Source organism: Panicum virgatum, chromosome 8N (genome assembly GCF_016808335.1).
Source record: "Panicum virgatum strain AP13 chromosome 8N, P.virgatum_v5, whole genome shotgun sequence".
Taxonomy (NCBI): Eukaryota; Viridiplantae; Streptophyta; class Magnoliopsida; order Poales; family Poaceae; genus Panicum; species Panicum virgatum.
In genome coordinates, this window is record NC_053152.1 from 48,547,432 (window position 1) to 48,559,715 (window position 12,284).

Here is a 12,284-nt window from a genome sequence, read left to right on the forward strand (position 1 = left end):
GAAAAGACCATTTTACCTTGTTATAGGCTTTCTCGAATTGCAGTTTTAATATTACCCCATTCATCTTATTTTTGTGAAGTTCGTGTAATGTTTCATGTAGGCTGTTCACCTATGCCTAACCAACATTGCCAATATTTTGCTAGCCAGAAAAGGGTGAATATTTTTTATTTTTTAAAAAAGAATATTTTTAAAATAACCCGGTTCAATTTTTTTCACGAGGTAGCGCCCTTTTAATGTCCGCTGGTGTACCACCATTGGAGTCTCGAACTCTTGGACCTTGTCAGTTCTTCTATGTATTCCGTGCTACAGTCACAAGTCATACCAGAATCCTGAAATTTTCAGCATGCCTGTCTGTTTTAACTCTTCACACGAGCTGCTTCTCTAGAGATATACTACACTACTAGCTGGTCAATATTTTTCGTCTCCCTGTTTTGCAAATCACCATAGCGGCTGGAGCGACTCACCATTTTATTTATTTCATTCTCGATTAGCTGAGAGATTTGTGTGCGAGAGAATTAAATGAACTCGGAGGCTTTCGCAGATTCTGAACCCAGGTACCCAGCTCGATGTACTAGATGATTGAGCTGCCCACCGGCTGCTGCGCCTGACGAGGAAGACGCCCCCTGCGACGCTCCCAAACGCGGCCGCACACGTCGCATCGGATGGACGGTATTTTCTTTATTCTTGAGTTGCTGAACTCATGTTCATAGCGACCGCATTGAAATTCATTGATTAATATTTGCTTGAATATTTTTCACAAATATTTCATACAAGTAATTAATGGTCAAAGTATTTTATTGATGATCGTGTTGGTGACTAACTCGACGCTTTCTTTTTACTAGAGGGACTATTGTCATACTGTGGATTGAGCATCTTTTATGGACTCTTTCCTCTCTTTTTTTTGGTTGTGAAGCCACTTTCATTTACTCTAGTATGTCTAGCATCTTGATTCCTTTTTTTCTGCGGTAACCATACTGTTTGTGTGCTTGTATAAATCAAAAATAAAACAAAAAATCACTTGGGCTTTGCTGATGAACAACAGAATTAAAAGCATCTAACCATAGCCACAGGGTCCGGCATGACTCATGAAGACATCATAACAAAATTTACCCAACTTTGATAGTATACACATTGGCAAAAAAAATTCCTTTCACCGACCACCCTTTCAATCCGTAAGACTTTTCTGGCCTCTGTCTGTACTATAGCAAAATGAATTAATGATTTACAATGTAAATGCTACATAACCGAAGATCCAGCAACCTTTCAAGAGGGCTGACATATTCATCTGACCAAGTAGGTCCAACATATTTATCTATTCCTTGACAAGGTAAAGGTGGTCGCAAAAGAAATCAAGTTTTTTCACCTCAATAAATTACTTCTTGACACTCATTTTACCACTGGGAGTTCTCCTTGCTTCGAGTCCACTCTTCTTGATTAGTGTTGGTGAGGCTCCATTCGATTTTTTCTGTAACGTTGATGCCCTTTTTGCAGGATTTACACATCTAAAGTAATTAAGAACAGCATAACTCAGAAATGTTAGAATATGCTAGTTAAGCTATAGGAAAGTCCAAAGATATTAGTTAGTTGAGGTTACCTAATGTCTGAACTTTTCGCACCCTTCGGTTGGGCCTTCCTTGCAGCTGAGCCACCTCCATTGGCCAAACCTGGAGCTTTTGGGGCACTAGATGGTCGCATGCAATCTTGTTCTGATGAGCAAGTAGTTGCAACCTCAAAATCATCGGAATCCTCTGTTGCAACTGACTCAGACCAACTCAATTGCTGTTCAGGGCTGCTTCTTTGGTAGAAGGATAGATCTTGTGAGCCATCAGCTCCCAACTCGGGCAGGGAATTGCTGCTCCCAAATTGCGAGTGATCCGCCCAATCTCCCAATGCCAATTCCTTCTGAACATCATTACATGCATCAGGCCATGAAGATGGATCATCCTCTACATGGATGTCGAACAGTTCAAAGTTTGGCTTCTTCTACTTTTGGGTACCTTCGTTTTTTTTTTTTTTTGGGGGGGGGGGGGGGGGGAGGGTATGATTGCTTTGGTGACGCTTACATTACTTGGCTCATTTACCAAAACTTACCTCATTACATTTCACTGCACTTTTTGCATAAATATGTAACTTTACATGCTAATTGGGTGTCTGAAAAGACTATATTACGAATGAATACACTTCATAATTCCTTTAATTGAATGGACACCAAGGATTTATAAAAGCCATTATATGGCTTCAATTTAAATTCTGACCAAGAAAAAGACCTTATGGTGCATTTTGTCTCAGATAAAAATGAATACCTCTACATTTCCATCTTCAGTTGGGTGCCCCGATGCAGATGATGCAGTACCCGTTCCCATTCTATATATCTCTGGGCTTGATTGAGTGCTTCTTATGCTCTCCTGATCTCCATCTTTCCTAGCCAATGCTGCCTTGAGGCAAGCAATCTGCAATACCAAGAAATGAGCCACAGTTGCATAGAACATATCGGTCGCTAGCCCAGTGAACTCAAGAAAGCCATAAAGCAGAGTTCACAAACGAACCTGCTCTTTGAGCTCTCTGACTTCTCCACCTTCCTTGTTTGACTTGGCTGCTCCGAGCTCAACAGTTGCAACACGCTCTGCGAACTTCAAAGTACTTATGGACTCGCCAACAGCATCTGGCTCTGGAGCTATGTGAACAAACATCAATGTCTTTGCTTGTCCTCCTGAAAATGGAAGTAAAATACTTGCTGGACATATTTTCGGCACTGACAAGTTGCGAACCAAGGATATGGAGCTTTAGAGTACCAAGAGAGTCTTGTAGAAGCTGAGTAAGTTTGCTATTTCGGTAAGGAACATGTGTGTTTTTCTGGGCTAGTGATGCAATCACATCGCCCAGTGCAGCCAGCGACTTATTTATGTGTTGTGCCTCCTTTAATCTATCTCCTACGACTTCAGATTTATCAACTCTTTCGCTGCCAGCTAAATCCACAAGATGCATGCAACCTCTTAGGACTGTTCCAGATGTTAAATCTCGTCCTTGAACATGAACAGTCAGACAACTGTAATTGGTTTACTCAACCATTAGCTAAAAACACAGTTCAACATCCTGTCAGGAATAGAATGTACTATTTTGCAAAAGAAAACGTACCTATGGGAGCGACTACTTCTGTCATTCATGGCAGTTGAACAAACTGCACGATTCTTTTGGCCAAGATTCATTAAATCTATTACATCAGCTGTTGATGTAACTGGAACTACATTTGCATCTGGAACTGCAAGTCCTTTTTGAGAACTATTCCGAATTTCCAATGTTTCTTAGTGTTAAGGAGGTGCAATATATCGTCGAGGAGGTATTCAATCTATACAGAGTAATAGTTAAGATAGCTAAGAATAGGATTAAGATCAAGCTCAGTAGAAAAGGATATTTCTTGTTTCCACCATTCTGAAGGAGATCTCTCACTTGCTCATTGTAGATCTCAATCATTTGTACAGCAATTTCATAACAAATTGTATCCTTCCTCTGCTCCTGGATACTGAATAGATCATTTAGTGCTCTGTAGTTGACACCAAGCCCTTCTTCTGTCAAAACTTTAGGACCACTCTACACCATCCACAAAACAATGTTTTCATATTGCAAAAGGGATAGTTACTCATGTAAAAAGTAACAACCGACAAGTTCAGTACCATTGTGAAGGTCTTCCCCGACCCAGTTTGACCATATGCAAATATACAAACATTGAAGCCATCAAGAACAGAACGAACCAAAGGTTGCATGTCTGTAAAGACCTCCTCTGCACTAGTTGAAAGACTATGTCACTTAAGTACAAAAGGCCTGATTTCAAACAAATAATTCAGTGGAGCAACTTGTGAGTTTAACCTTGTGTGGCCAAGGGTCCAAAGACCTTGTTGAAAGTAAAAGACTTCCTTGAATCTTTCCCATATTTTGATGGTACCATAACTGTGATAGTTCTATCTTCTAGTCCAGCAACACTGCTTGAGGAACTTACTTTTCCAGGATGGAAAGGTCTCACTCGACAATAAACTCTGATATTTCCTGGTGACAGGAAAAAAAAAAGACTTTTCAGAATGCTGCGTTGAATCGTGAACGAGGACAAAAAAAAGACTATGAAGAGAAGCTATACCTCTAAGGTCTTGTATTTGGTTGTACAGCTTGCGGTTCTCCTCAACAACCTTATGGTACCCAGAAGCCGCATGAGAAACAATTCGCAAATGATTACCTAATACAACCCAAAATGATGATAAACACCAAATGTTTGGTAGAAAAAAGTTCAAGATTACAGATGTCCAAAGTTTATATACCAAGCTTTGTAAGGTCTTCAGAGCACTGCAATTTGAACTGTTCTATCCCAGACTTAATAGTTGAAATATTACTTTTCAAATCCTACAGTAAGTTTTAGTCATAGAACGATAGTGGAAAATTCAAGTAACCAAAATCACTGAAAAACACTAATCATAGAATTACCTGGATCTGTTTCTGTTCATGACCAAAATTTCTTACTGGCTTTGGCATACATTTTCCTACATTATCATCACTTAGAGATGGAGGAGGTACTTCTGTGTTGACATCTTCCTTCGCACTCAGAGAATCGCCGTCATTTTCATCCGTCTTCATATTGTCAGTGGCCTAATGATAAATATTAGTGCATAGACCCATTTAGCCAGATTGAACAAACTTAATTTGTGGACAGTGCAATGATAACTATAATTTCAGCGCAGCAAATTAAGGACATACAATTACTGCTGCATTAAAAGAAAGTGGATACCTTCTCCAGGTCACTGGTGGAAGTAGACTCCTTTTGTAGATAGTCCGTTCTGGATAACGAGTTACTGCTATTGGTGTTAAATGGGGAATCCATTATCGATAATGACTTACTTTCATTGGTGTCCGTAGTGTCTTTCACCTGTTCATTCAACCATGCATACTATTCGTTTAGTTGAAGCTAATAGCATAGCAGAAATTGTGAAGCTGGTAATAAAAGTGAATATACCAATTCATTTTGGCTTGCAAGACGACGCTCAAATTCATTAATAACTTTGCTCAAGAGTGATTCCACAACCTGCGAATTACCAGATTCAATATTAATTCTCAACTGCATTGCATAATAAATAGCTAGCTACACACAGTAGGCTCACCGATGGAATGTCTTCTGGTTTCTTATCTGAAAGAACCGTTTGAACAAGAATACGGATGGAATCTGGAGTAGTCTACAGCCAAGAAGATGATTATCACCACAAATTAAATAGAGTTACCTAATGTCAAAACTAGATGATGCGTTCTTACTGTTTCAGTTGATTCTAGAGAAAAATCAAGACCTATTTGCTCCAGTGCTTTGCCATCCCGGAGTAATTCAGCTGAGTGACTCCTCATCATTGTCTTCATAAAAGGTTCATTATTCTTCCGGATGACATAGTTTCCAGACAAAGGCTTTGCAATGGCACTATATTTGAATGGAGATTGTTTACCCACTTGCTTAGCATCACTGAATAACTTCAGAGCAAGAACACAGTCTACAACTCGAACACCTTGACCACCCTGAGATTAATGGCAGATAAAAACATCAATTCAATGTGGACAATATAAAGAAACTTTAGCTACTTGATTTTAGCAGCAGCATTCCTTATAAACCAGGAGATAATCCATGGAATAATATGAAAATTGTGATGTTACAAGAATGGGTCTATCATTGAAAATAAAAATAAATAAATCATACAATATTTCACCTTTTCCAGGTCTGATGCTTCAAATGTTGGAAGACCTAAATCTCGTAGGCCAATGATAAAATTTCTCACATTCTCAAAGTATTGATATGCACATAGAGCTGCACCATCTGCAGGGACAGTAGAATCCGATGGTACCTCCACAACCTAAAATTTCATACTTAGCATGCAAAATAAAAAAAACAAAATAGAGAATGATGTACTATATATACAGATCTGAAGGAGAGAAATGCAACCTTGGGCACTGCGCCAGGTTGAACCTTATTCAGTGCATTGCAGAGAATAATGCCATTTCTCAGGCCAAGCCGGAATTCCTCCTCGGAAGGCTCTTCTGCAAGGTCCTTTGCACACACTACCCCAACTATCCTTCGTAACCAGTTGGCTGCTTCATACCTTCTTATTGCTGCATTTCTCAAATCAAAAGGAGCACCAATTCAGATGATCCTGATTATGCTAATAATTACTAACAAGAAAAATACCCTTTGCTAATATGCTAGACACGAAAAGACCAAAATAAGCCATACCCTTTGTTTAAAGAAGTACAATATCACTTAAGTGTAAACCTGTGACAGAAAGCTAATGATAGTGTGTAAAGAACTCGACTACAAGATCAGACATTGTGTAGAACGAACCTAAATGTAATAGTGGATCAGCAATCATCATATTCTTAAATAAATAAATACAGGTATTCTGTGTAGGCAGGTTTGGAGGGGTGTCCTTATGACCATTTCTTTGTCATGACAACCACGAAGAACATAAAAGTAGCTACCAATAAACTAAAACTAGGCCTGTTGTCCATTGCCCTTTCTATATAGACAAAGGCACACAGCCAAGAACTAGGAATCATTGAGGCTAATTCTAGCCTGATGAATGCCTAAGAGGGAAAAACCATATAGGATGCCAGCTAGTTTTTTCTTTTCGAACAATATGCCAGCTAGTTATAAAAATGATTAGAGTACTTCTGTTAGAAAATGTATTGCTGGAAGAGTCTTGCAGTTTTACGGTTCCAAATAGTCTAGTGAGAGCCTACTCTGATCCAAATAGTCTAGTGAGAGCCTACTCTGATCAAACCAAAACGTAATCACTCTCTAACTTTTGCGTGTTTTGTTGTGCCAAGTCAGATTAGATTATGAAGTATTCAGCAAAGAGAGCTAAATGTGAGATGAAATGAAGTTCGCATGAATGCAGAATTCAAACTAGCATCAATGAAATTAGAGAAAAACTGCAAAAGTCAAGCAATATGCCAATATAAGCGCTGGACTTGCAACATCCACGATTGATGATGAATTAAAAAAATATTTTTTCACTGTTCTAGCACAAACAATTCTCCTTTAAAATGCTAGTGAGAGAAATAGGATGGAATAAAATATTTTTTCTAGACAAATATTAGTAGACGAAACCATTGTAATGATCTAGGATCCTGATGCTCTGCAAGCACAATCTAAGCTTCAACCTTCAATCCCATTTTTTTGGGACGAACCAGCTTCAATCCCAAGTTCCCAACCAAAATTAAAAGCAAATGCACTGCCTTAAGTACAATAACTGAATGAGAACAAAATCAAGCAAATTCCAGCACGTCGCCTCGAACCAAAATGAATACTTTCCAAAAAAAAATGCATTTTTTTCACCAAGAAACCAACTCACTCACCGGCTTCCTCCGCCTTGCGCCAGGCAATGTCGATGTTCCTCCTGGTCCTCACCGTCTCCCCTCCTCCAACTCCTCCTGCGCCGCCGCCTCCTCCCCCCTGCCGCCGCATCACGTCCTCCACGACGGCCTCGGCCACCGCCGCCTCCTGCTCCGGCGACGCCATGGGAGGCCCCGGACCCGGACCAGCGCCGAATCCGGCGACCCGACCGCCGCTGGGACGCCCGGGAGGAGGCGCGATCGCTGGGAGGCGGGACGGGGAAGCCGGTGGAGGGGAACTCTTCCTGGAGCTCCCTTCCTTATTCTTGCGGATGGAAAAATGGTGGTGGTGGCGGGCGCTCGCGGGGCGAGAGGGCGGTTGGTATTTTTGAGGTGGGGGTCGGGAAGGGAGTGGAAATAGGTGGAGTTTGAGGGGGTGAACTGCATATATTTCTTGGAGAAATTAGGGAGACTAAAAATGGGAGGTTTATTTGGGCTATTTTTTGCCTAGATTCTTGGGAAAAGCGTGGTTATGTTGTCATGCGTCTTTTTTTTTTCACGACCTGTTTTCCTTGCTTTTGAAGAAAATGTAGTGTGATTCCATATTCATTACCCTTATTGAGGTGTTTTAATAAGGGTAATATTCGGTGTTTACAATGTTGATGTATATGTTGTCTCTTGGTGACTTCAAAGTGCTAATCTACAAGCATGACAGGTTACATAGAGCATTTTTTCCCCCTGATGACATGAGCTTATATACCATTTTCGTTTTTGCCAATGCATTTTCCAAACTATGAAAAACCATAACGGACGGGTTGTACGCCATGTTTAGCTGGCAAATTATTTACAGTAGTATACAACTAGTTTTTAGACATAGTTTCTGGGAGGGCCATTTGTAACACCCCAGGTGTTAGTCATTCATAATTAAGATTAACTTCAGCCATTAGCTTTAAATCTTCATGATTAGATCACTAGGGGAAATTTTTTTTCCTACCAAATTTTGTTAGCTCGGGCTAGACCGGTCCGGTTGTGTCTGGACAGTCGGCCTTATCTTTTTTTTTTCCTGTGCTCCTTTCTCTCTCATCTTCACTCATTTCTTTCCTTCTCTAGCTCAGGACGAGACGAGCAGAACAGACCCGCCGCCGCCCGTCGATCTTCTCCCTCGGGTCGCCCGGCTTCGATCCCTTGCGCCTAGACATTCCCCACCGCCTCCTCCACCTTCCCCATCCTCCAGTCTAGCGTCTCCCCGACTGGAATCGCCCCAGCCCCATCAGTCACCATGGGAGGCCGTTTGAAGCTTTGCCGCCGTCGATCCGCCTCTCCGGTCGTCCTCCGCCCAAATAAACCCTCAAAATGGGTTTGTGGTGAGCTTCTCATCCTCCTCAGCCTCTTCCCCCGTGGGTTCTGGCGTCGAGCCGCCCGGACCGCCGTATGCCATGGCCTCTTCCCCCGTGGGTTCTGGCGTCGAGCCGCCCGGACCGCCGTATGCCATGGCCTGGCCGGCCATGACCGGTCTGACCGCTTTGGTCAGCCGGTCAGACCGATAGTAGTGTTAGGAGATTTTCTGGTTTTGGTTTTTATTGTTTCAGCGAAAACTTGTAGATTACATAATAAATCAAGAAAAAATGATAAAAATACAAAACTAGTTTGGTTAGATTGGTTGTATCTATATCTACAAGGGAAAAATATTTATTCTTGTAAAGTGTCCTTTTTTACCCTTGTTAGAAATTAAATTGTGTTTAGGCTTATTTAAATTGTTTGTGCCAATCTATTAGTCTGAAAATTGTGAAATTTAGGCAGTAGTTTGATCTAGGCATGTGTAGTCTACCGTAAAAGCTTCATGTCTAGAAAACATGGTTTGAGGTGTTAGTTGGTTTATCCATGTGTTAGTATATTTAGAAGTTAAATGATAGTTTACAATTAAGGAGAGTCGTGTTAAATTAAATTTGAGAGCTCTACCAGTGTTTTGTGACTTAGCTGGAGTTTAGTTTTGGTAGGACCGGTCTGACCGGTAGTGTGGCCAGGTCGGGTAGGACTGGTCTGACCGGTCGGAGATACCGGTCTGACCGGTAGGGGTCCGGACAGTCCGGCTATTTGTCCGGATACTCCAGAGTTTTTTTGGTCCAGATATTCTGGGTATCTAGTCGGATACTCCGGATCTTTGGTCTCGAGTCTGAGCGGTGGTGAATGTAAAACTAGGTTTATTAGCTTTATATTTCCATGCTTGGTAGGATAGAACTATAAAATGTATTGTTTGACAATGTTTACTGTGTAATTTTAATTGTGCTAGATAAAATGATTTTGTAGTTTATAAATGCATAGTTGGAGTTAGGAGAATGCTAAAAATACGAAACTAGTTGGGTTAACTTTGTGTAGACTCATGTAAGGTTTAATTAACCTCCGCCGATGTAGTTGTTTATAGTTAGGCAAATATCGACCTTGCGCTTGTATTGATCCACTTTTTGCTGCATTATCCATGCATTCATACATATGCATCGTTACACCTCATTTAGGTACGCTAGATGTACGACGTGTGGACGTGAAGCACGCGGTGTGGAATCGAACCACAAGACGGTGTTTGGCGGATATCTCCATAGGATGGAAGGACTCTAAGAAGCAACCGAAGACCAGGCCCAAGGTCGGAAGGGCCCAAGGCTTTGATAGTATTAACACTAACTTAGTGTTACCCTCAGACAAGCCCCTGTGCATAACCTACTATTTTAAATTATGAATTATTATATGTTTATTATTTGGGCATTACGTTTTTAGGAATTGTCTGGAACCTTAGTTGCATGATCTCTAGGTTCCCTTGATCCTATACTAATATGTGTAGGCCGATAGCACTGCTATGCTTAATAGGTCTATAGGGTAGAAGTCGAGTAATTTGCCGTTACTCGTGAGATATCGATTTCTTTATATTTCAGTATACGAGATATGGAATTCAATATGGAATGAAGAAAATTGGAGACCGAACGAGGGAATGATGATGAGATGTAGGTATGGCAGCAGGATAGGGTTCCTGGGTGTCTTAGCCCCGTCTATGTCGTTTGAGGACCGTACTGTTGTTGGCCCTGCTGATCGAGTTTGAACTATACTAACCGCATACCGAGAGTATGAGGTAGTCGAAACCGCTAAGCCTAGTACTGCCTCACTTTGAAAGTACAGAACTTCATCACCACCCCTTAGGGCAGTCGAGTGGCCGTGGAGAATTGTGATGCATGTATTTACTTTTGGTGGTCTCTCGTAGGACTCGGCTGACTATATGTAGGTGGGACGGTTCTGTAGTTCAAGGCAGGGAGGGAAATGGTTGGCTCGTATAGTCCAACGGGGCAAATACGTGCCGTGTTGGTTATGTCCACCTTGCAAGGTTAAATCGAATCGATTCGCCGCGACTCACGGTTACGAGAACCTTGATCTCCGAATCACATTGTAGTAATAATGAGATGGAACATGGATGATATAAGGTGGTGAATACTCTGAATTGTTATTTAATACTCTATCATGTCTTCTCGAGATATGCAAATATTAGCTGATGGTTAAACTATATAGAACTTTAAAGATTGAAAGTAAGGATCCACTCTTAGATGCTTTTTGGCAAAACAAACTATCAGCCAGAAAACTTTGTATGTCTAGATATTGGGCTAAGTATACCCATAGTCGGGTAAGTCTTACTAGGTATTAGTTGCTCAGTGTTTATTGTTTACCCTATTTCAGGTATAGAAGCTAAACAGAATTCGCATCGGTGGGCTCGATGTGACGTCCTCACATTTTCGTAGTTGTCATTTTGTTTTATTGGTTCTCAATCAAATTTTCTTCTCTCAAGTTATATTCTCTTCCGCTGCTATCATTTATTTTATGTAAATTTTAAATTGAAAGCTGTTTTTGTAACTATCTACGCTGTTATCTATTTTTGTGAAATTGTATCATGCTGGTACCGTCTGCGCTCACCGTTATGCGAGACTATTGGTGATGTTTCGATCGGGCCGTGGGTTGGAAACAGGCTGTCAAGTTACGTTTAATTAAGCTGATGCGCCTGATGTATTAAAATGACGGCCATTACGCTTAATTAATCTGTTTAACTTGGCGGTTCTGTCACACCATCTTTGTTGGTGTATAGCAGGCGCTAGGGGTTTTGGTTCACTTGGAGTGCAAGATAGGATCTTGGCTGGTGGTTTAGTGGCATTGTGTTTGTTGCCAAAGCCTCAAAGGCGTGATCGTATTTGAACTCTAGCTGAGTGGGTTGTATATTTGTTTGTTTGGATTAGACTGGTTTTTTGGATTCTCCTGCATATTCTAGAAAAATATTATTTCCAATATGAAGAGGGTGCGTGCATGCAAAAGATCAATTGCGCAAGTGCAACAAAACATAGTCAAAGAAAGTGAAAAATGAAAAAGTTGTTTAAAAAATAGTGTGTTTCCATATAGTAACTTATATGCCATGAAATGGTATAAAGAAGGGCAATGTATCTGGTGGAAATTATAATCTTTGTGAAAACTCGTGCAAATCATAGCAAAAAAATCGTCTAAATTCGCAAAAAAAAACCACACATATAGATGATATGCTTATACACAATCTTGTAAAATATCTTATCCAAACTCGACTTTATTTGTGAGATATAAAAATAATAATTTTTTAACAAATCATCTGGACAGCTTTTCTAGATTGAAAATTGTTATTTTTATATCTCACAAACAAAATCGAGTTTGGACAAAATATTTTACAATGTTGTATATCATCAAGGTTATATATCATCATATCATCTATATGTGTGATTTTTTTGATAAATTTAAATGAATTTTTTGCCGTGGTTTGCACGAGTTTTCACGAAGACTGTGGTTTCCACCATATACGTTCCCAAAAAGAAAACACTTACATGGATAGAACATAATCGAAAAGGAAGTGGCAAAAATAACATAAATAAATGGTGTCCTCC

General features: G+C 40.4%; 1 protein-coding gene across 1 annotated transcript; it reads right to left on the minus strand.

Annotated features, from left to right (window-relative positions):
- Positions 1-1,080: 1,080 nt before the first annotated feature.
- Positions 1,081-7,597, minus strand: LOC120684323 (kinesin-like protein KIN-14P). Its single transcript, XM_039966196.1, has 19 exons — positions 7,375-7,597; positions 5,963-6,129; positions 5,730-5,873; positions 5,290-5,541; positions 5,142-5,213; positions 4,997-5,065; positions 4,772-4,909; positions 4,471-4,632; positions 4,308-4,389; positions 4,130-4,225; positions 3,865-4,041; positions 3,672-3,778; positions 3,413-3,588; positions 3,136-3,297; positions 2,793-3,046; positions 2,547-2,710; positions 2,304-2,450; positions 1,595-1,902; positions 1,081-1,502 (listed from the first exon to the last, which is right to left on the minus strand). The coding sequence occupies exons 1-19, from the start codon at positions 7,535-7,537 to the stop codon at positions 1,373-1,375; spliced, it is 2,970 nt and encodes a 989-aa protein (XP_039822130.1). The 5' UTR covers positions 7,538-7,597; the 3' UTR covers positions 1,081-1,372.
- Between the last annotated feature and the right edge of the window lie 4,687 nt (positions 7,598-12,284).

Excerpts from the sequence above, each read along its gene's own strand:
- LOC120684323 (XM_039966196.1), bottom strand. The coding sequence starts at position 7,537 with ATGGCGTCGCCGGAGCAGGAGGCGGCGGTGGCCGAGGCCGTCGTGGAG. Across the intron at positions 3,779-3,864 it reads TGGACCCTTGGCCACACAAG|AGGAGGTCTTTACAGACATG; the intron begins GTTAAACTCACA and ends CAACTAGTGCAG. Across the intron at positions 1,903-2,303 it reads CTGAAGATGGAAATGTAGAG|AAGGAATTGGCATTGGGAGA; the intron begins GTATTCATTTTT and ends AATGATGTTCAG.